The following is a 25253-nucleotide window of genomic DNA, read 5'->3' on the forward strand; positions in this document are numbered from 1 at the left end:
GTTTTAAGTGTACCTGCCGGGGACTCAGAGGAGTTCAGGAGTGAATATACCAAAGTAATCATGCCCTTAGTCGTACCCTTTCCTAGGCAAGTCTGTTCAAAGGTGGACATAGGTCTGTTAAAGCTTTCTTTCGTTCCCTGAGACCTTATGAAATGTTTAAATTGGTTCCAGCTCCAAATGTCCAGGTCCGGGGTATTAAACTGTGTGCGCAAATCAGTAATTTGGATCCAACTCCCCTTGGTGAGAAATTGATGCGCTCTAATAGGTGGGTCTACTCGCCAGGCCCGGTAACCTCTAGCCTGAAGGCCTAGGGGGAAGAGCGGGTTGTTAAGAATGGGGAGGAGAGGAGTGGGCCAGGGGGATATCAACGGGTTGGATCTGTACTTCCCTAATAGTCTAATAGTATAAGAGATTAAGGTTGCCTCTGGTTCCGTTATTTGGAGCGAGTGCGCAGACCATGGGGCCAGAGCTAGACGATCCGACAATAATTCGTTTTCCATTCCTACCCATTTCTTTTGTTCAAGGTGTCTATGCCAGTCTATGATCCTAATCAAGACCGACGCTGCATGATACAGGCGGGGGCATGGAACGGCCATACCTCCTTCTTCTTTAGGGGATATCTGAAGTGTATACTTAAGCCTAGGCTTGCGACCTCTCCAGATAAATTTAGAGAACTGTTGCTTAATCTTATTAAGGTACTGGGCTGGGAGAAAGATTGGTAATGTCTGAAAAAGATAGAGCAGGCGTGGCATTACTGTCATTTTTATTATGTTTGTTCGCCCGAACCAGGAAAATTGGGGTTTGTCCCAGCGCTGGAGATCTCCCTTAATCTTTTCAAGGGCAGGGAGGAAGTTTTTTGAGAATAAGTCTTTCGGGTCGGGGGTGATCTGGACTCCTAAATATTTTAGGGACTGAGCGGGCCATCGAAAGGGGAAATTGCTTTTTAGTAAGGTCTTAAAGGCCTCAGGGAGTAAAACGCCAAGAGCTTCACTTTTGTCATAGTTTATAGACATGTTAGACAGTTTTCCATATGTGGAAAATTCTGCTAAAAGATTGGGCAGGGATATGTGGGGGTTAGTTAGGTAAAATAACCTATCATCTGCATATGCAGCAAGTTTGTGGGAGGATTTAGGAAAGGGGACTCCTTGGATATCTGCGTTGGCTCTTATCTTACAAAGAAAGGGCTCCAGGGAAAGAGCAAAAATTAAGGGAGATAGGGGACACCCCTGACGCGTGCCATTCCGTATATTAAATGAGTCCGATAGGACACCATTAGCCTTCACCTTAGCATTAGGGCAAGAATATAGCGTCAGGATACGCTTGCGCATTTTACCCCCTAATCCTATATGGCGGAGAGTGCATTCTATGAAGTCCCAGTCCACCCTATCAAATGCTTTTTCAGCATCAGTAGAGAGTAAAAGTGTAGGGATGGACCGGGACCTCACCCAATGCAGGATATTTAGGGTTCGGATTGTGTTATCCCTGGCCTCCCTTCCCGTTATAAAGCCTACTTGGTCTGAGCTGACCAACTTGGGGAGTAGCGGGGAGAGCCTATTAGCTAGAATTTTAGCATATAGCTTAAGGTCTACATTTAGGAGTGATATAGGCCTATAGCTTTGACAGAGAGCTGGGTCTTTTCCCTCTTTAGGCAACACAGAGATATATGACTCCAACATCTGGGTCGAGAACCAATTTTTCTCTAGGGGTAAGTCAGTTATCGCATTGAAGGCATTCAGCATATGTGTAGATACAACCCCCCCAAAGATCTTATAATATTCTGGGGTAAACCCATCCGGTCCAGGTGATTTGCCCGAGGGGATCTGAGATAGGGCCATTCTGAGTTCATCGATCGTAAATGGTTCTTCCAGTTCTTCAGATTCAGCTTGTGGTAAGGAGGGCATTTTAGCTTCCTTGAGATAGGAAGTTATCTTTTCCCTATGTTTGGATCTCAGTTTGGGACCCTGAGGTGATGGCAAATTATATAGTCCTGCGTAATACTCTTTAAAGAGTCTGGAGATGTCCTCATATTTGTGATGTAAAACAGAACGTTTATCCTTAATGCCTGCTACATAAGTGGATGTTTGTTGCTTCTTTAGGGCTCTAGCAAGCATAGTGCCACACTTATTTCCAAATTCATAAAAAGTACGCTTGCATCTGTCTGCAAAGTAGCGTACCTTGTGAAAGAGTAACTCTTTGAGAGCAGTTCTCTCTTTAGTGAGAGCCTCTAAAGTAGCCGCAAGCCTATTCTTTTTGTGCTGAATCTCTAAATTTTTAATGCGGGTTAGAACCTCGTTGATTTCTTTCTCTCTTATCCTCTTCCTTTTAGCCTCTTCTCTTATTAATATGCCTCTCATAAAACATTTATGAGTTTCCCAGACCACTAGAGGTGATATGTCTCCCTGAGCATTGATCCCAAAGAATTCCTCCAATTCGCTCTTGAGTTTCTGGGCAAGTGATTTATCTTTAATTAAGGAGTTATTTAGGCGCCATAAGGCTGGGCCTCGCTTGATATCCCCCATGGCTAAATTCACCCAGACCGGAGCGTGATCAGATAATGACATGTTGCCAATAGTAGGAGAAGAGGAGACTGATAACAGGTTTTGGGAGATAAATAAGTAGTCAATTCTGGTGTATGAGTTATGTGGGAATGAGTAGAATGTATAGTCCTTCACTGAGGGGTTGTGAATTCTCCACACATCTACTAGCTGTAAGGCATGCAGTAGAGATTTACATTTGCGAAGTAGCTTTCCAGAGGTAGGCGTTTTCTGGGAGGATGCGTCTAGCGTGGGATCTAATACTAGATTCAGGTCTCCTCCTAATATAAGGCTTCCCTCAGCGAAGGACTCTAGTTTATGTAAAAAGTTTTGAAGGAATTCCACTTGGTGAAGATTAGGAGCATAAAAAGAGCCAATAGTAACCTTTCTGTCCAGAATGGTGCCCTTAATAAGATTGAAGCGCCCTATGGGGTCACTGAATTCTCCAGTTATGATCAAAGGAGTATCTCTGGAAATGAGAATAGCTGTCCCCTTAGTTTTGGTATCCTGAGGGGTACTATAGAAGGCATTTCTGTAATATTTGTTAAGCAATTTTGGAATGTGGGGTCCTTTAAAGAGAACCCGAGGTGGGAATTACTTTTACTATTGGGGCACAGAGGCTGGTTGTGCGCACTAAGACCAGCCTCTGTTGCCCCATCGTGTGTCTCCATGTCCCCCCTGCTCGCCGCTATACCCCCCGCATTGCTGGCGACACGCAGCGTGTCGCCAGCTCAATGTTTACCTTGCGCTGTCAGTCAGCGCTGCTCCCCTGCCTCCTCCGCATCGGCGCACCCGCCCGTGTCCCTTCCCTCCCGCTGATAGGAGGGAAGTGACGCGGCGGGTGGCGCCGATGCGGAGGAGGCGGGGGAGCGGCGCTGACTGACAGCGCAAGGTAAACATTGAGCTGGCGACACAGCCAGCAATGCGGGGGGTATAGCGGCGAGCAGGGGGGACATGGAGGCACACGATGGGGCAACAGAGGCTGGTCTTAGTGCGCACAACCAGCCTCTGTGCCCCAATAGTAAAAGTAATTCCCACCTCGGGTTCTCTTTAAAGTGGGTTTCCTGGAGGAATATTACATTGGCTCTTTCTTTGTGACATAAACGGAGAACTGCAGACCGTTTCTCAGGCACATTTAAGCCCCTGACGTTCAGAGTCAGAAATTTAAGTAACTGCTGAGCCATGGATCAGCACCCATCCCCCAGACCCGTCCCCACACCGCCCCGGAGAAGAAATCCATATAGAATGGTAGAGCATAGCAGCAAGAGATAGGAAAGAAACAGACAGAACAAAACAATTTAGAAAAGTGTGTGTAAGAAACCACATACAGCACTTAGGTGAGGTATGGTCCATACTTCACTCACCTGCAGGCTACAAGCCTGCTTGACTAGGAAAATTTTCCTGTAGCTCACTGGTTGCGCAAGACAAGCCAGTGACTATGTGGCAAAAAAGCCCCGGGGGTAGAGAGACCACACAATAGGGCTGACATACTCTCCCTCCCCCCCGGGAACCTGCATGCATAAATTAAATGGTGAGGCTCAACATTTCTAGCTTAGAATCAGAGAATATTTTTTATTTTTATTTATTTATTTATTTTTTTTTCTTCTTTTTTTTTTTTCTTCTTTTTTTTTTTTCTCTTTTTTTATTTTTTTTTAACTCAGATGCACACCACATGCAGAAAGCTTGTCAGCTAGAGGCTCATCAGCCTTAAGTGGCTGTGTGCCATCGCTGGGTAATGCTATCATCATCGTTCGGTTCCATTTTTTTGTAGCGCTTATAAATTTCTATACAAACTAAATAGATCGCTTAACTACCCTTTCAGTGGCCAATCCTCCCCTCTCCAGCATGACTGCACTATTTCAATTGTCCCAGCTTGCTAACCTTCGGACGATGGGCAGAGGTTCTAGCTTCCGCATGTATGAATGCACATTCAACCCTCATCCATTCACTCTGCTGTGCATTTCATCTGCAGATTTGCTGTGACACTTGCCGTGTACTGCTCTGCTGCTCAGCTGCCTGTGCTACTGTACTGTGCCTGCCTGTGCTACTTAATGTGCTACTTAGTACCTACCTGTACTGAACTGTACTGAACTGTACCTCTACCTGTACTGTACTGTACATGTCTGTAGTCTTGCTGTGACGCTTACTGTATGTTGCTCTATGTTGCTCTTCTGCTTGAGTGGCCGGTATCTTGCCTGTGCTAGGTATATCCTCTTCATTTCTGCAGCTGTGCTGCGACATCTGCGTTGAGCTGATCATTTGTCTGTGCGGACTTTACTCTGTCTGTCTGATCGGTCTATGCTGTGCAGCTTTGCCTGGACACCTGCTATGTGCAGCTTTGCTGTTCTCGCTCTATAAGTGCCCGACAAGTGCTGCCACTTTTTTCAGTACTGCCGCTTCCACACCCACCACGGCATCTCTCTACATTTAATCATTTAAGCCATAACAGTTAGTGGCAACGATCAGTGGTGTCAGTCATGTGTCAGTGAGTTACGATCTTGTGCTTTACCCACCCGCTGATTAACTGATTAATTAGTCTCTGCCGCTGCTACGCTAGCTAGTCGATCCTGTATTAAACAAGTGGTTTGTACAAACGCATTCCGACTTTCGCATAGATTACATTCACAAGCTTAGGAAGGTAGGGGGAAAAGAAAAAGAGTGTTTTTTTTTTTTGTTTTTTTTTTTGGGAAGGCCCACTGTAGATGGCAACTGGGACAAGACAGAGAAAGAGGGGGAGCCAGATAGACAAAGAAAAAAAGCCTTATCAGCTTTGGTTTCCAATTATCTTCAGATACGTCTAAATCTATCAAGATGACTTCTGATAACTCACAGTCGGTATTAAGCCCATTGAAGCAAAACACAGGCATTTTGGGCCCGCAGGGGTCTGTAACCTCTAAAGACATAAACAAGCATATTAACCAGCTGAGCGGTCTGGACGAGCTCAGCTCGTCCAACACCGCCAGCGGCTGCCGCTCAGGCCCTGCTGGGCCGATTTTAATGAAATAAAAAGCAGCACACGCAGCCGGCACTTTGCCAGCCGCGTGTGCTGCCTGATCGCCGCCGCTCTGCGGCGATTCGCCGCGAGCAGCGGCGAAAGAGGGCCCCCCTAGCCGCCTGAGCCCAGCGTAGCCGGAACAAAAAGTTCCGGCCAGCGCTAAGGGCTGGATCGGAGGCGGCTGACGTCAGGACGTCGGCTGACGTCGATGACGTCACTCCGCTCGTCGCTATGGCGACGATATAAGCAAAACAAGGAAGGCCGCTCATTGCGGCCTTCCTTGTTTATTCTGGGCGCCGGAGGCGATCGGAAGATCGCCTCCGGAGCGCCCTCTAGTGGGCTTTCATGCAGCCAACTTTCAGTTGGCTGCATGAAATAGTTTTTTTTTTATTTAAAAAAAACCCTCCCGCAGCCACCCTGGCGATTTAATCAGAACGCCAGGGTGGTTAAAAAAATTTCAGAGTTTTGTGAGGCATCACAGCAAGCGGTCAAACACACAAAACCTAATGCTGCAGTGGCTGTAAGTAGCACACAGGCAATACAGCTGGAATCTAACCAAGTCATTGCTAGACCTGAAAATGAAAATACTACTTATGACGAAAAAATAAAAAAAATGATGGAGGACTTCACGGTGAGGATTAAAGAAACTATAGTAGAAACAGTACAGGTTTCTATAAAAGAAGCAATGAGCAGCGAGCTCAAAGTGATCAAAGAAGAAATGCTACAGCTGTCAGAGAGAGTGAACAGTTTGGAAAAAGAGACAGACAATATTGTTAAACAGACAGATTTGCATAAAGAAGAAATAGGAGCGCATAAAAAGTGTTTGAAGGACCTTACACACAAGATAGACGACCTGGAGAATAGGAATCGAAGAAACAATATAAAAATTCGTGGACTACCTTCTAATATCCCTCCCAAGGATTTACAAGAAGTGGCTGGAAAAATGTTTAAAGAATTTACAGGCAACGATGCACCAGCTGGCATACTAATAGACAGAATCCACAGGATTGGCAAAGAAAAGAACTTTTCTGGCCTTAAAAGCACAGATGTGCTCTGTAGGGTGCATTTTTTTCATGAAAAAGAACAGATCTTGAGCAAAACTCGTACTTTAGGCGCTCTGAAATTTAATGGTTGGAGCATTGAGTTATTTCCAGATCTATCTAAGAGGACAATTGACCGCAGAAGGTTGCTGAAACCACTGCTGGAGAAAATTAAACAAAAAGGAGGAATCTATAAATGGGGTTTCCCCCTATCATTGAGAGCCACCATCGATGGGAAAACATGTGTTCTTAATGATGGCGAACCAATTCAGAAGTTCCTGTCTAACCTAGGGCTCCCCCCCAATTGAGATTCCAGGCTGGGAAGATTTGTAATGTGTGTTTTTTTCTTTTTTGTTGTTGTTTTTGTTTTTTTTTGTTGTTTTGTTTTTCAAACACTTTACCGCTATATTTGCACGCAAAAGGAAGGTAGGCGGTAAATATCTGACATCGGGACTCTATTCCATTTGACGAGTATCAAGATGGAAATAGAGAAGTCCGACACATGTCGACAACATTTAGTTGTCAGTTCGGACAAGACCAATCTGATTGTGAAAAGAATGAGTGTATGTATGATTGAATTCCACCGATACCCGCCTAGGTGTGCCCTGTTGCTGATATCCCGTCCTCCTGCTCCGACACAGGCAGCAAATGGAGCGTCATGTAATGTTTTTTTAATAATTATTTGATATGGCAGATAATTTGAGATTGCTTACACTTAATGTTAAAGGAGCAAATTCTGGATGTAAGCGTAGGAGAATTGTAGATGAACTAATAAAGAATAAAATTGATATAGCATTCATTCAGGAAACACATTTTAAAAAAGGGAAACTCCCCAAATTCTTTGATAAAAGGTATAAAGAGTGGATCGTTAATTTGAATGAGCAGAAAAAAAGCCTGTGGAGTAGCTATTGTGATAAGATCAGGTCTGGACTTCACTATAGACCAAATTTACAAAGATAAAGCAGCAAGAGAGCTAATTGTGCTTGGGAAGGTCAATGGCATCCGTTTGACATTAGCAAATGTGTACGCGCCAAACAAAGGCCAAGTAGCCTTTCTAATTGATTTTTTTAAGAGAATGAGAGAAAAAGCCAGAGGTAGGGTCCTTATTGGTGGAGATTTCAACCTAACGATTGACCCAAAACAAGATACCTCCTTTTCGCACATTTGCAAACGTGATATTATAAAATTTAATAATGAACTTACAAATTATAAACTCATAGACACATGGAGGATTAAAAACCTTGAAGAACGAGATTACACCTTTTTTTCCAATGTACACCAAAATTACTCCAGACTAGACTATTTTCTTATCCCAGAAAACTTTATTACATCCATTATAGATGCCACAATTGGGCACATTACCTTCTCAGATCATGCCCCTGTCATATTAAGGATTAATCTTGGTTCAAAAATCCCGCAAAACAAATTATGGAGATTAGATAAAACTATATTAGAGGAAGAAGAAACTAGACTTTTGATAACTAATGCGATAAAGGAATTTATTGAAATTAATTTACCAACGGCGACAACACCATCCATCCTTTGGGATACACTAAAATGTGTTGTAAGAGGAATTTTAATTAAACTGAGTAGCAGAAAAAAAAAAGATAAACAAAAAAAGATTACCGAGCTAATAAATAGTTTACACTTAGCAGAAACAGAACATAAATCCTGTCTATCGTCTAAAGCACTACTCATTTTATCAAAAATTAAGACAGAATTAAATGTACTGCTTGATAATAAATGCATAAAAGAGTATAAAGACTTTAAAAAACATTATATACAAGGAAAAAACAAACCGGGTAAAATATTAGCAGATTTACTAAAAAAGAAAACGCACACAACTAAATTTATTCAGCAAATCAAAAATACAGACGGCAGATTAGTCGAAGGTACGGAAAATATAGGTAAGGTGTTCTTTCTTTTTTATGAAAGATTATACAACATGGATATTCCAAGACTCCAGAATACAAGGGATTACTTGGAAAAAATCAATTTGCCCAAATTAGACACTATAAACCAAGAAATGCTTGGCTCACTAATAAAAGAAAGTGAATTTATAGATACTGTGTCCAAACTCCAGAAGGGAAAGAGCCCTGGTCCTGACGGTTATTGCGCAGAGTTTTATCAGTACTTCGCTCCAGTCTTGGCCCCTATCTTTTGTAATATGGTTAACAATGAGGAAGGAGCTGCTATCTTTTCTAAAGAGACTAACCGAGCAACCATAACGTTAATTTCAAAGGAAGGGAAATCTAACTTAGGCCCCATACACACATCAGACCATAGTCTTTTGAAAATGAAAGATCACAGACCAATCTTACCACCCTTCATGTAGTATGAGAGCCATACCTTCACAGTCTTTTCTATGTCGCTGAACTCCACATCAGACAGAAATCTTTGCAAGATGCTGCACACACAGATGCTATACAGACACAAAAGATCAGTATCTGCAAAAGATCTGTTCCTGCCAAAAATCCATTCCTGCAAATTGCAATGATAGTCTATGAGATCTGCAGATCATCATACACACATGATTTAACTGACATTCATCTGCAGATCAGATCCACCAGGATGGATTTTCAGATCTGCAGATGATTGCTTGATCTGCAGATGAATGTCAGTTAAATCATGTGTGTATGATGATCTGCAGATCTCATAGACTATCATTGCAATTTGCAGGAATGGATTTTTGGCAGGAACAGATCTTTTGCAGATACCAATCTTTTGTGTCTGTACAGCATCTGTGTGTGCAGCATCTTGCAAAGATTTTTTTCTGATGTGGAGTTCAGCTCCATAGAAAAGACTGTGAAGGTATGGCTCTCATACTACATGAAGGGTGGTAAGATTGGTCTGTGATCTTTCATTTTCCAAAGACTATAGTCTGATGTGTGTATGAGCCTTTAGAATGTGCAAATTTCAGACCAATATCGCTTCTAAACTGTGATGTCAAGATTTATGCAAAAATCTTGGCAAATAGACTGGGCGGGGTTGCTGATGGAATTCTGGGCAAGCAGCAGGCCGGCTTTGTTAAAAATAAACAAACCCAAGATAATATTTATGCAGCAATAAATTTGATACATACATGCAGAAAAAGGGGGGTAGAAGCAATAATAATTGCTGTAGACGCAGAAAAAGCGTTTGACAGACTTTCGAGGGATTTTATATTCTTAATTCTCAAAAGGTTTGGCTTTGACTTCAATTTTATTAATAAAATTAAAAGACTGTATACGAATCAAAGTGCTGGAGTCAATGTTAATGGACATATATCTAGTAATTTTGACATAAAAAATGGGGTCAGACAGGGTTGCCCACTATCTTCTTGGCTATTCAATCTAAGTCTAGAAGCTGTTATCCAATTAATTCAGTTCGATAATCAGATAAAAGGTGTTAAAACAAATGAAGATGAGATCAAAGTGCTTGCCTATGCTGATGATCTGTTATTAATCCTGACTGACCCGATCCATTCTATTGCTAGGTGTGAGGAACTTTTTAATACATTCTCACTGTATTCCAACTTTAAGTTAAATCAAGACAAAACTACAATCTTGAATTTGGGGTGTTCAGTTGCTACTGTACAAAATATTAAACAAAAAAATAAATTTAAATGGAACGAGTGTGTAATTAATTACCTTGGAATCTCCCTCACTAAAGACCCTAAGGATCTGTTTAGAGCTAATTTCTCTAAAATTATAAAAGATTATAAGGAAAAACTTCAGTCATGGGATCGCCCTTGTTTTAACATCATTGGCAGGATTAGTATTATCAAAATGATTGTGCTACCCAAGATCATCTTTTTATTGCGGAGTTTGCCGGTGACCATCCCAGGTTCATGGTTCCAAAGCTGGCATAAAATTTTTCAAAACTTTATATGGAGTAGGTCTAGACGTAGATTAAGCTACAAACTAATCTCTAGGGGGAAAGAGACGAGAGGCCTAGCGGCACCAAACATCCAGAATTACTACAGAAGTATACACTTGGCCAGAGTTCTGGACTGGAGGATAGAATCCTCTCCTAACAAAACAGGTAAAATATGGACGTTACTGGAAAAGGAGGAAGGTAAACTTAATTTAATTTTTTCATGGATACCAAGTAATATTTATAAAGTATATTCCACTACCTACCATCCGCTGATTAGCCCCACACTAAAAACCTTTTACTGGTTTGTTCTAAAATGGCAAAAAGAAACAGGCCTCTCGCCTCTGACCACATTGAGAGACAATCCAGACTTTATTCCAGGTTTGGAGAAGTCTTGGTTTATAAAGAACAAAATAAGCATTGAAACTCGTATTATTAACCTCAGGGGCGACCACACTTTGAAAATACCTAGCCTATTATGTAATCATGGGCAGGAAAACTCCTGGGGATTAACTCAAGCCCGAAGTTTCCTGCAAAAAGTGCACTCGAAATCTACTAAAATTAGGAAAGATCTGAATATTTTAGAAAAACACATCCTACTTAATAAAAAAATGGAAAAGGCTCTATCTAAACTAAATAGACTTAACAGCCCAGGAGAGATAGATAATTCTACCCCAACGTACTGTACAAAATGGGAAACAACTATCAATCCTACTCTCAGTTGCAAATGGCCTAAGATCTGGCGTAGTAACTGGTCTATACAGGATACAGGACTACAACTTTTCCAGTACAAGACCACTGCTAAATGGTATATTACCACAGCACACATCCAGAGATTCACTGGCCATAGAGAAGTATGTTGGAGGTGTGGGCAGGAGGACGGGACAGAGCTGCACATGTGGTGGACATGCCCCATAGTTAAAATCTTTTGGGATGAAATAAGCCATTTTTGTAGAGAATTACTAGGAGATACCTTCGATCTATCTGCAGAAGAAGCTATTTTTGGATTTGCTGACACGGGTGGGTGTAAAGGTAGTATTTTAATTAAAGAAGTAGGTACCAAGGTTGCCAAAAAAATGATAGTAGATAAGTGGAAAGAATCAACCCCCCCAAGTTTGGATGAATGGGTCTGCAGAATGGACCAGCTATGTGGTGGCAGTACCCCTGCAGTTCAAGATACGAAGGAAGACAAAATGGTTTGTGGTGGATGTGAATGGGCAAGTCCGTACAGTAAGACCTGGCAAGAAATCACAGAAAGGTATATAAATAAAATATAAATATACACACATTTTGGGGACAAAGGTAGACAGAGCCTGAGGCGGGTGGATAATCTGCGGTGGAGACTGGTAACAGGATATATTGCGCTTCGGTATGTTTTTGTGTGTTTGTGAGTCTGAGTGGGAAGATTGTGGACTTAGAATCAGAGAATATAATTGTGATTCCTCTTATTGACTAAATCCCCTTCCCACCCTTGTCCCAATTTTTGCCTTTAACCAAAGCCCCCCTAAGACTCAAGTTGCGCCACAGATCGGCCATGACACACGCGCCCGGCAGGCAAAGTCCCCGCCCCCCCGCCGATGCGCGAGGGGGCTGGGGACAATCCCCGCACGCAATGCAAATGAGCCAGGGCCAATCGTTTATCATATAATCATGGCATGGGTGACCCCCAGAAATAGTTAGCGTCCCTTATCTGTGTTGAGAGGCAGTCCCCCCCCCCGGACACCCCCCACCCCCCCACCCCCGCATGCGCAGGCTAGGAACCCATGTCCGTACCCCCCAAGCCAACCACATTTCCTTTCTCTGGATCTCGCACTAGAGATAGGCGTACATGAGAACTTTTCTTGTGCATGTGCAGCAAAATATACAGCATTCAGTTTCTGAAAAGCGGAATCTTACTTCAGCAAGCATGTCATGTAGGGAAAAATAAAGTGTCCTATGGAGCGTGGGAGGGGGGCCCGGGGAACCATCATCACCTGAGGGGGGGGGGGCATGGGGCACCCAAGACACCGAGCCACCTCCAGTCAATATGTTGTAAAAGGGATCACATGAGAGAGGCTGTGTCCAGCATTGTTCTGTGCCTTATAGTTGGGGCGCATCTAAAAGGAGCAAAATGAAAATTGACAACTAGCTGTCCAGAGTCCAGTGTCAACCAGGGCCATGGAGACGAAGGGAGGGCTCATATAGAAGGGGAATAAAAAGTGGGGATGAAAAAACCCCCAGTAATCAGAAAAAACAAAAAAAGAACAGGATCCGCAGTCACAGCACTTACAACCGCAGAGATCTATTGAGGATCACGGGCCCGTTGTGGACGAGCGGCCGGGAGGCCATCTGGGTCCCATTCAGGTAGCTCCACAGAGGGTATTTCCAGTGTTTGAAAAAGGTCCGGTAACTCCCGCGGGTGACGGAGGGTAAAGGATTGGTTGCCCTTCTCTGCCATTAAGTAGAAAGGGAAGCCCCATCGGTATGGTGCCCCTTCCTGCTGGAGTACCTGGATGAGAGGTTTTAGGGCCCGGCATTGAGTGAGGGTAGAGGGGGCCAAGTCTTGATAAAGGGAGACCTGGGCACCTTCATAATCAACAGGCCCATGAGCACGGGCTGCCGCCATGATCTGTTCTTTCTCTCGGTAGTTGTGGAGCCTGCAGATAATGTCCCGAGGTGGAGCTTGACCTTTAGGCATGGCGCGTAGAGCTCTATGTGCACGGTCCATTTTCAATTTATGGTCCTCTGGGCGGTTTAGTAGGCCATTGAACAGAGACCGCATGGAGGTGAAGATGGCGTCTGTTTGAACAGACTCTGGTATCTCGCGTACGCGGATGTTGTTTCTGCGGCCTCTGTTTTGTAAGTCCTCCATGTTGACCCGCATGAGCTGATTATGCTTACTTTGTGTGATTCCTTCGGCTTTCAGTCTGGCCACCTCGGTGCGCAGTTCCGCTATGTCGTTTTCCGTGGTCGTCACACGTGCAGCTAGGCCCGATATGTCAGCACGGATCCCCGCAATCTCGGAGCGGGTGGAGGTGACAATCCGTTCGGTTTGCTCATCTAAGTCCTGCTTAGTGGGAAGGCCGCGGAGGTACCTCCATATATCCTCCAGGTTGGTTAGCGCCGACAGACCGGCTTTACTGGGACCTGTCGCCTGAGGCGGAGAGTGAGCATCGTCGGCCATCTTGGGAGTTTCAGGCCCGGAGTTCTGTGCCTGGAAATATCTGGTGAGCGGGCGCTGGGATGCAGTCTGTGACCCTCGTTTGGGTTGTCTGCGTTTGCCGTTCCTCTTTCTGTCCCTCTGGGTGCTCATGAGGGGAGAGGATAAAGCTAGAAGAGGCTTTTAGAAGCACACGGGGCCGGGAGCTCGGGAGAACACGTCTTCACTCCTCCATTGCTGGCTCCGCCCCCTTTTTTGGTACTTTTTTAATTAAAAAAGTGCTGGAAAGTTATTTGAAATCAAAGATGAAAAATGATCTCCTAGGAGAAAACTCAGGTGAAAAAGAGAATTGCATACGGCCCCAAGTGCGTTCTGATCTGATTTTCAGAAAGCTGCTGTTTTCCGAATTGCATCAAAAGCTCCTTTACAATTGTAATTGTGAGAATGCATTTACACTGAATGCATTCCGATTTTTTTCAAAAGGCAAATACTGCTTTGCTGCATATTTCCCACGTTTCAATTGAGGCCAACATAGAGAAAATCGCAAAACGCATGGAAAATAGATTTTTTTTTTTATTATTGCAATTACATTTTACATTTGCATTTGGTGATTTTTGATGTGAAAGAGCCCTGAAGCTTACCTCAACTTAGGAACTCTCTTGCAAACATAAATATATAGATAAGTTTCATTGGAAATGATGTTGCATCTAGTTGTTGTGTTCCCAGCTGCAGTTGTTTGCAGGGAAAAAAAAATAATATATATATATATATATATATATATATATATATATATATATATATATATATATATATATATATATATATATATATATACAAAAAACAGAATGCCTGGTTTTTTTAGTTCTTTTTTCCCTGTTGAGTACAGGTCCACTTTAAGCCTTTAAAATGGATCCGAGATAAACTTTTACTCATTGCATAATTGTGCTCCTTTTATATAGTTTAAAGGGCATTCCGCAAGCCAAATACTTTTTTTGTTTTGTTTTAATACTCTCATTGCCTATAAACTAAACCAGCCTCGCCCACAGCTTTTCACAGTGCCTTTGCACTGTAGCAAGGGCTTATAGGAGCTCAGTCTGGGCAGGAGGAGGAGGAGATTACTAGCCAGAGATTTCAGAGGCAGAGGGGAGGAGGAGAGGGGACTGAATTTTCACACAGGCAAGCTGATAGAATCTCCAGCCCTCAGCCTGTGACAATGTGACAAACAGAACATGGCTGCCCTCATTGTATCACAGGAATAAATAATCATAAAATGTTGAAGCTGTTTGCAGCTAGATATGCTGTGTAAACTAATCTAAACTTTAGATAAGATATATATAGACAAGTTACTTGTTATAGTTAGTTTTTCATCTTGGATCCGCTATTTAAATTATGCAGTATACAAATTGATACAGAAGGCACCCGGCAATCAATAGGTTGTACTGCTAGAAAAAGATGCATTTTGTCCATGCCTGAATGCTTAATTATATATTTATTATAGAAAAAAAAATAATAAAAAATAAACCGCATTACCGAAATATCTACCAGGCGCAAACAAGACGCCTTTTTCTAGTAGTGCAAGCAGTCAATTTTTTTAAAATGGGCGCTTGCTCTACTTTTTCAGTATTTTTGCTCCAGTCTTCCTTGCTCTGGTTTTGATAAATCTGTACTACTTCCTACTGTAACATAAAATAGGATTAAAAAAAAAACAGGAACTAAAGAAAATGTATCCAAGTATGACTTGATACAGCCTTGAAAGCCAGATAGTGAATCTAAGAGTTCTTTCAGGACTGTTGGCCACTGATTGCTTTCCAGGCTGCAATTTAATGCAGCTGAATGGCAGTGTTTGTAGCGCCAGCTTTGTCAGTGTGTGACACTGGGAAACCTACTATCACATCTAGAGAAACAAGGAGGAAATAAAGAGAAAGAGGGAAAACCGAGAGCCTACATGGTATAGAACTTAGAAAATAAATTGACAATAAGAATATAAATGATACACTCACAAATGAGGGTCACGACTGATGACAACACTGATTTTGCAGTTAAAGGAGATATGTGAGGGTGCAGGCTAGTGTTCTACCCTATTTTCTAGTTGAACTCGATGGACTTATGTCTTTCTTCAACCCAACTACAAGGTGGTGCTGATAAGTTCCTGGCTTTGCTCAGAATTTAGACAGCCAGAGTTATTAAATAACACATTTACAGTATATGCACTTGGTACAGCATAGCTGCAGCTTTTCTAGACTTAAAATTAAAGTCCTTTTTTTTACATCAGAAATCTTCTCAAAATGTTGCCCCTTCAGGTGTTTGTTCAAGTTCAGGAATAGATAATAGTCTGGAGGGTCTAGGTTAAGTGAGTAGGGGGGATGGGGGACCAGTTGGAAACCCAGGGTGTTCAATTTGGCAGCCAAAATGTTAGCCATGCGTGCAGGTTCATTGTTCTGCAAAAAAAGAATCCCTTTGGTCAACTTTCCACACTATTTTGTCTTAATTGCCTCCTTTAGCTGGTCCAAGAGGTTAGGATAATACTGTCCATTGATTCTAGAGTCCTGAGGTACGTAGCTCACCAACAGAATACCATCCTTGTCCCAGAGAATTGATCCTGTGACTTTTTTAGCTGAATTCTGGGTGCAGAACTTTTTTGGCCGTGGGACCCAAAAAAGATGTGGAGCCAGGATTCATTCTTGGTCACTAGCCTAGCCCAAAAGTTTCACAATGGGCCAAAAATGGCTTTGGAGGCTTCAACTTATTCCTTCTTCTGATCACCGTTCAGACATTTTTGCACTCACTTTGGTGAAAGCCTGCACAGGTCTAGGATGGTGGTGATAATAAGTCCAATAAGTTCCCATGAGATGTCCAGTATCTATGTTTTTGTCAACATTTGCCAGCCGTCAATAATCAGCTCATGGACAATTGGACATCATCTCAGATTGCCAGGTGAGTTAAGATTGGGGTAATCCACTGCAGGGCCCATCTTCAATGGTGGAATGCCCAGTCTTGAAAGGAGATACCCAGGTTGTAGGCTGAGATACCCAGTGCTGTAAGGAGGACATTTTCAGCATTTAACATCCTTCAACTGGCTTTGAGCTTGCTTTTTTAATAGATATGTTAAATCAATATACTTAGCTTGTAATTTTAACCACTTAATTCTATCTGGACGGAAATATCCTTCCAGATAGCCTGCACCGCTGCCGCTGAGCTGGGTGCGCGATTGTGCACGCTCCCGCCACCTTCCGCATTGAGCCCGGAGATCAATGAATGGAAACACAGTTCCCATTCATTGTTCTAAATCCCCGTATCAAAGACCGATGCCATTACCTAGACGGCTCCCCTTCTGTCCCATTTTTGCTTTCCTTCCGCTTTGTGTAGTAATACTACGCATGCAGAGGAAGGGCATTTTGTGGCCAAATAGTAAAGTTACATCTGGAAATGAAAATTTCCAGAAATGACATTTTTTTTTACTTTTAAAATTACTGGTAGTCCCTTACCTCCCACACACTCCCCAATAGCTACACAACATTATTTTTGTTAAAAAAAATTACACAAAAGAAATACAATTAAAAAAAATACATAAATAGTTACCTTGGGGACTGAACATTTTTTTTTTATATGTATGTAGTAAGATATATTACCATGCCGGACGCAAAACTGAAAAAATGCACCTTTATTTCCAAATAAAATATCAGCACCATAAATTGTGATAGGGACATAACTTGAATGGTATAGCAATCGGGACAATTGGGCAAATAAAATATGTGGGTTTTAATTACAGTAGCATGTATTATTTTAAAACTATAATGCCAAAAACTGAGAAATAATGAATTTATTCCATTGTTTTCTTAATCTTCCTGTTTGTAATGCCGGGGGGGGGGGGCATACTTTGACCACCCAGCGCAACAAGGCCAAGTAGCTGGATAGTGGAAGAGGCTCCACAGATGGACACAGGAGTAATGAACAAGGGAACAAGATTGCCCAGAGCAACTGCAGCTCTGGGCCGCCGATCAGGCTAGATGCTAAGTGTTACAATACACAACAGACGTAGTCGGTAACAGTCAAACACGTTAATTCAGATGTCAGTCGTATTGGAAGGATTAGGCAGATTCGTAGCCGAGAGGCAGGCAAAGGTCGGTACACAATACAATATACAATACTAGCCAACCCGCGTCGTAGCATATGCCGCATCTTCTATCTATCTAACAGAGTGCGCGCCTCAACCTTGAAGCAAGAAGAAGAAGTAGGCTTTCCATGAGAAAATGTATGCATGCTCAAACACCAAGTTTAACCCTAGCAAGTCTGGCTTTGCAAATCCGGCCTAATTGGCTATTCATGAGGCAATGCTCATGCAAATATGCATTTGCTTTCGCATGCCAAACTATGCAGGGTTCAAAAACCAATACCGCAAAGCGATCGCCCTGCGGGAATTAGTTCATGCTACATTAGCACTATCCAGGAGCGCCACAGGAAGGCTTCCCAATGCCCCCATACAACCGGGGGGACCGCGGGGTCCCAGAATCTCTCACTGCCTGGGAACCACAGCGGCACCCCGAAGGGGGAGGCTTGGTGGCGCAGCCGACCCCCCCCCCCCCAAGTGTGGTCAGCGCCGGGCCAGCCATCCGCACCCACCTCCCAATATTAAAAACAGGCCCTTACCTTAAAGAGACACTGAAGCGAGTAAAAAACTCGCTTCTTCTCCTATATTCAGCAGGGACATGTGTGCCCCTGCTAAACCGCCGCTATCCCGCCGCACAACGGGGGCCCCTTACCCCCCAATTCCCCCCCTGCAAAATCTACGACCAACTTGGTCTTAGATTTTGCTGCTCCTAGAGGCAGGGCTAACGGCGCAGCCCTGCCTTTCAGCGCCATCTATCAGTGGCGGATCTCCGCCTCTCCCCACCCCTCTCAGTGAAGGAAGAGGGAGAGGAGCAGGCGAGAGGCGGAGATACGCGCTGACAGACGCATGAGAGGCAGGGCTGCGGCCATTAGCCCTGCCTCACCAGGAAGAGATCCCCGGCGAGGACGGAGGGGATTTGGGGGGTAAGGGACCCCCGTTGTGCGGCGGTTTAGTAGGGGCACACATGCCCCTGCTGAATATAAGAGAAGAAGCAAGTTTTATACTTTAACTTCTTTTAACTACTTTAATGTTCATTGCGTTCTGCTACATGCGCATTAACTTGTGGGGCACCACATTAGAAAGGAGTGAAGTATGGGTCACCCCGAGCTTTAGAGCTCAGGGCTGGCTCACATACAACACTCTGCATTTTGTGCAGTTTGTATCCTTTGGAGGCAGGTGGTGGATGGCTTGCTCAGTTGGTGCGAGCCCTGGAGTGAGTTGTCTGCGCCTGTCCTACCCCCCCCGTCTCCGGAGTGTTGTATGTGAGCCAGCCCTGAGCTCTAAAGCTTGGGGTGACCAATGCTTTACTACTTTCTCATGTGGTGCCCCCAAGTTAATGCGCATGTAGCAGAACGCAATGGACGTTAAGGTAAGTGCCTGTTTTTAATATTGGGAGGTGGGTGCGGATGGCTCTCCCTGGCGCTGGCCACACTTGGGGGGAGGGGGTCATCTGCACCACCCAGCCTCCCCCTCCAGGGTGCCGCTGTGGTTCCCAGGCAGTGAGAGAGCCTGGGACCCTGCGGTCCTCCCGGTTGTATAAAAAGGGGGCATTGGGAATCCTCCCCGTGGCGCTCCTGGATAGTGCTAATGTAGCATGTAGCAGGGTGACTGCTTTGAGGTATTGATTTGTGCATGCATTTGCATGAGCATTGCCTCATGAATTAGCCAATTAGGCCAGATTTGCAAAGCCAGACTTTCTAGGGTAAGGCCTCTTTTCCATGGACTGTTGATAGGCAGTGAAATGTCTCTCAAACTCTCACAACTGCTCACTGCTGCCTGGTAACTGCTCGCTGCTGCCTGGTAACTGCTTGCTGAGCACACAGCTCAACAGTCCGTGGAAAAGAGGCCTTAAACTTGGTGTTTGAGCACGCATAAATTTTCTCATGCAAAGTACTTCTTCTTCTTGCTTGAAGGTTGAGGCACTTACCCTATTATATATATAGTAGGGATGGGACGAATCCACAATTTTTTCGAATCCGAATCCGAATCCGAATCTGAAAAGGTTCTCGAATATCTCGAACCTTTCGAATCCCGAATCTAACGAATCCTGCACATAAGAATTGTGCGATCCGTGGTATAGTTGCCCCTAGTATAAATAGCCAGGCATAGGTGCCCCCAGTACAGATAGCCAGGCATAGGTGCCCCCAGTACAGGTAGCAAGGCATAGGTGCCCCCAGTACAGATAGCCAGGCATAGGTGCCCCCAGTACAGATAGCCAGGCATAGGTGCCCCCAGTACAGGTAGCCAGGCATAGGTGCCCCCAGTACAGGTAGCCAGGCATAGGTGCCCCCAGTACAGGTAGACAGGCATAGGTGCCCCCAGTATAGATAGCCAGGCATAGGTGCCCCCAGTACAGGTAGCCAGGCATAGGTGCCCCCAGTATAGGTAGCCAGGCATAGGTGCCCCCAGTACAGGTAGCCAGGCATAGGTCCCCCCCCCCCAGTATAGGTAGCCAGGGATAGGTGCCCCTAGTATAGGTAGCCAGGCATAGTTGCCCTCAGTATAGATAGCCAGGCATAGGTGCCCCCAGTATAGGTAGCTTATGGTTCAGGTGGCCACAGTTTAGCTAGCGTAGCCAGGCATAGGTAGTCAGGTACAGTACATTGTGCCCCTCAAAGACAAACAGAATGCGAGTATAGTACTTTTCTTACTGTAGCAAGATGTCTGTGGTGGTCTCTGTCTTTGGCGGCAGCTTGTGTGAGGCTCAGGCGGCAGCTTGTGTGAGGCTCAGGCAACAGCGAGTATCTGGCTTGTGTGGGGCTTGGACTGCAGGCATTCATAAAGGGAGAAGGGTAGGAAAGGCTCATATGAGTTCAACCAAACCTTTTCTCAAAGAACAAGCACATGATAATCAAAATGACAGTATAGGTAGCTTCTGGTAAAGGTGCCCCCAGTGTAGATAGCCAGGCATAGGTGCCCCCAGTATAGGTAGCCAGGCATAGGTCCCCCCCAGTGTAGGTAGCCAGGCATAGGTCCCCCCCAGTATAGGTAGCCAGACATAGGTCCCCCCAGTATAGGTAGCCAGGAATAGATCCCCCCAGTATAGGTAGCCAGGAATAGATCCCCCAGTATAGGTAGCCAGGCATAGGTCCCCCCAGTATAGGTAGCCAGGCATAGGTCCCCCCAGTATAGGTAGCCAGGCATAGGTCCCCCCAGTATAGGTAGCCAGGCATAGTTCCCCCCAGTATAGGTAGCCAGGCATAGGTCCCCCCAGTATAGGTAGCCAGGCATAGCCCCCCCCCCCAGTATAGGTAGCCAGGCATAGGTCCCCCCAGTATAGGTAGCCAGGCATAGGTCCCCCCCAGTGTAGGTAGCCAGGCATAGGTCCCCCCCAGTGTAGGTAGCCAGGCATAGGTCCCCCCCAGTGTAGGTAGCCAGGCATAGGTCCCCCCCAGTGTATGTAGCCAGGCATAGGTCCCACCAGTATAGGTAGCCAGGCATAGGTCCCCCCAGTATAGGTATCCAGGCATAGGTCCCCCCCCAGTGTAGGTAGCCAGGCATAGGTCCCCCAGTATAGGTAGCCAGGCATAGGTCCCCCAGTATAGGTAGCCAGGCATAGGTCCCCTCCAGTGTAGGTAGCCAGGCTTAGGTCCCCCCAGTATAGGTAGCCAGGCATAGGTCCCCCCCAGTGTAGGTAGCCAGGCATAGGTCCTGCCCAGTGTAGGTAGCCAGGCATAGGTCCCCCCCAGTGTAGGTAGCCAGGCATAGGTCCCCCCCAGTGTATGTAGCCAGGCATAGGTCCCACCAGTATAGGTAGCCAGGCATAGGTCCCCCCAGTATAGGTATCCAGGCATAGGTCCCCCCCAGTGTAGGTAGCCAGGCATAGGTCCCCCCCAGTGTAGATAGCCAGGCATAGGTCCCCCCAGTGTAGGTAGCCAGGCATAGGTCCCCCCAGTGTAGGTAGCCTGAGGCATAGGTCCCCCCCAGTATAGGTAGCCAGGCATAGGTCCCCCCCAGTGTAGGTAGCCAGGCAGGCATAGGTCCCCTCCCCCACAAAAGTAGGCCGCCCGACCTCACGTAGGCCCGCACCCGACCCCACCCGCCCCCACCGCCATCATCCACCAAGCAAGGTCTTCTAGGTCTTCTAGGGCTCCTGGGCAACCCCCCCCCCCCCCCCCGACATACTGTACCTGACCTGTAGCTTCTTCTTTCGCCCGTCCGTCCACGCCTTCAGCTCTTGCGACGTCCGCGCCGGGTCTTCTCCGCGAGAGCGACGTCTTCAAGGGGCAGCGTCAACGTCATCACGCGGCGAGCGGGAGCGACGCGCGGATGGAACGCGAGGTCGGAGGTGGTCGAGATGACGTCACAAGCGGCGCAGGTAATGTATACAAAGCGACGCGTGCGACAAAATGATGCGGCGGGTTGCGCGGATTCGTCGGATTCGAATGCGCGCAAATGGCATGGGGATTTGAATCCACGAATCTCGAATCTTTCCTAAGATTCGATGGATTCGTGGATTCGCCGGATTCGAAGTCCCATCCCTAATATATAGATTACAAGTAATATAATACTGACTGACTAGAGTACATATATATCGAGCTGATGCGGAATATATGAAATGTAGCTCTCAAATAACTCACTAGCTAAAGCACAAGTAATGACAATTAACAAGACAGACAACAGACAGACAGACGAAATGCTCAGCCAACCTAGTCGCTGTTTCAGCGACGGCAACATTCACACTGAGATAGACAAGACTAACAGGTAGTAGCGAAACTAATGGCAACCGCTGCTATAGTTTGTCCTCAAGAACAAGGCAAGAACAAGGCTAGAAGGAGTGCTATCAGTCACCAACGTGGTGCTGGCAGAATCCAAACTATCAGGATCAGAAGGACTTCACTGACCCCCACATGTCAACATGTAGAGCAAGGCATTATACATTTTTACAATAACAACTTTCACAGCATAGACCCAACGACACCTCAGAGAGCTGAACGCTATGTCGGGCGGGTTCTGAAATGGGAGGCAAACTTTTATGCTGGCATCAGCCAATGGATGCAGGTATGCAAATTCCCACACAGCTGAATGGTAATCATTCAATCCTGAGCTGGCTTGATTACCATTTAATAGCTGAAAGACTAACATAACAAATGCATGCAGTACTATGCAACAACATGCATGCAGGAAATCCAGGGTTATCTGGCTGCAATTCAACTGCAGCAAACCATAGGAGGAATCCTGACAGCATCCTAAACTGCTCTGAACTGCAGAGTGATTGCAAATGACAATAAAACTCACTGCAAATGCGCAACCAAATGAAAGCAGGCAAATCAAAACTGCCCAGTTGCAGCTCCACTGCAAGCGACAGAACATGCTACAGGAGAGATCCTGACACTGTTACAATGGATGCAGAATAAAATAATTCTTAGCAAAATGTACCACCCAATGAATGCCTAAATGGTGGTGGAAAAAAACAAGATATAGATAATTTCAGTGTGATAAGTAGTGATAAAGTTATTAGCGAATGAATGAGAGGTGAAAGTTGCTCGGATGCATAAGGTGAAACAACACTGAAGGCTGAAGTGGTTAACATCAATGTCTTTTATTTATTTCAGAGTTCCACAGCCATATTTCTCAGAATCTGACAACTGTGAGGCTATTCTGAACAAAACTACTTGTAAATATGATGTGAAGCAGAAGGGGAACACGTCCTGTGAAGTGACCAGATTCATTCTTTAAAAGTACCATACGATACAACAATGCCATTGCTATCAATGTACTGATAAATACAACTATTGTACTGATAAATAAAACTAACACCAACAAATTGTTATTTTTCTTGTGGCACATTGGATATATACCTGGGAATAACCTTTAGGCCAGAGTCACACTTATTTGAATCGCATGCGTTATAGAAAATGCATGAAAAAATACACATAATAATAGTCTATGGGCTGCACGAAAATGCTTTGGTATGCATTTTTTGTGCATTCTAAAATGCTCAATAAGTTAATTATTTCTGCATAATGTATGCAGAACACATGCGTTCTGCATACATTATGCAGAAAGAATTAACTTATGCTTTCCTTTGATCAAAAAAATGCATGTGTTTTGCATGCATTTTTATGCGATTTCGCCCCAAATAAGGTAAAAACTAATTTGAAAATGATTTAGTCTTACTTGTTAAATGCAGGTATGAATATTAATGAAAAAACGCAAACGCATGAAAAATGCACATGAAAAAACACGAACACAGGAAAAAATGCAAAAAAAACGCCCATAGCAGAAAACTGATGGTTTTCTGCATGGACAAGTGTGACCTTAGCCAGAGGCAGGGAACACACTTGTCTCTTAGTTTTCTGTGCATGTTTTTCTGCATGCGTTTTCTTCACACCATGTACGTTTCTATGCAGAAGCACCCGCGTGTTTTTTCACAGCAGCTCATGTAATTGATAGAGGAAACTGACAAAATGTGCAGAATTATCCTGCAGAATATCAGTTTTTGTCTGAAAAATGCATTAAAGGACCAGTATCGTGAAAAAAGTAGGCAGTTAAAATCTGACAGAACCGACAGCATTTTCTGAACAGCAGCTGCAAACTCTAACTGACAAAATAGTGTGCAAGCAAGTAGGGAGGTATCTAACTATTTTGGCAGTGAAACTGCTGTTTAGGAAATGCTGTTGAAAACAAAGAAAACCCTGAGAATCCCCCATGGGGAGATGGACTGGCCAAAAACCTGTCGGTTCTGTCAGATTTGAACTGCCTACTTTTTTCGTGATAGTGGTGGTGTGAACTAGCCCATTGATTAACATGAGTTCCCAGTTTTTCTGTGCAGAAAAAGCGCACGAAAACAGTCAAGTGTGTTCCCTGCCTTAAGAATATCCTTGATTGCATACTGGATGATGCCTGTTCTACCATGCGTTTTCATATCCCTGGGGTTTTCTGAGTAAATTCTTTGTTAATGTGGAGTACTGAACAATGTCCCTGGTGGCATCATGATTAATGTTCATGGAAATTTCCTTTTTAATGAATCCAGTGTATGTTAGAATCCCTGGCAATATTCATAATATTAATATTATGTGGTTAGTAATATTAATATGGTTAGTTAGCCATAGGTGCACTAGTACAGGTTAGCCAGCCATAGGTGGCCCAGTGTAGGTTAGCCAGTCCTAGGTTAGTCAGCCATAGGTTAGTCAGCCATGGGTGACCCCTCCCTCCCCCCCAGACTGTGGCAATACAGATGAGGGGAAGCAGATGTTCAATGGGACTCAGCTGCGGGGAGAGGGGGGGCCTGATTCCTCCCTCTCCTTGTGTTCCCCTCCATGCTTCCCCCTTTATTAAACAAGCGTCCAGCAGCAGCAGGGAGGGTGTTAGCAATAACTCACCTTCTGGGCTCCAGGCAATGATCACATGCTGGGCTGCTCTGTTTACATTGCCGGATGCTTATTCAATAGAGGGGGAAGCACCCAAGGAGAGGGAGGGAGGAGTCAGGCCCCCCTCCCTGCGGCTGAGTCCCATTGTGTCGCTGCTCTCCCCTCCTTCATTGCGCCTCCTCCCTCACTGTCTTCTGAGCGGTTATTATAGATTGATTTTCTCAATCATTTCCTTCCAGATACAGAGATGAATGATGCTGGATACAGTA

General features: G+C 44.7%; 1 protein-coding gene across 1 annotated transcript in view; it reads left to right on the plus strand.

Annotated features, from left to right (window-relative positions):
- The window catches only part of LOC137534517 (beta-microseminoprotein-like), a 46216-nt gene extending 22778 nt beyond the window's left edge, over positions 1-23438 (plus strand). The window contains exon 4 of the mRNA XM_068256049.1: positions 23227-23438. Coding sequence (XP_068112150.1) covers positions 23227-23350 — 124 coding nt within the window. The 3' untranslated portion in view covers positions 23351-23438. The remainder of the gene's footprint in view (positions 1-23226) is intronic.
- The last annotated feature ends 1815 nt before the right edge of the window (positions 23439-25253 follow it).

The sequence above is a fragment of the Hyperolius riggenbachi genome, chromosome 10 (assembly GCF_040937935.1).
Source record: "Hyperolius riggenbachi isolate aHypRig1 chromosome 10, aHypRig1.pri, whole genome shotgun sequence".
Classification (NCBI taxonomy): Eukaryota; Metazoa; Chordata; class Amphibia; order Anura; family Hyperoliidae; genus Hyperolius; species Hyperolius riggenbachi.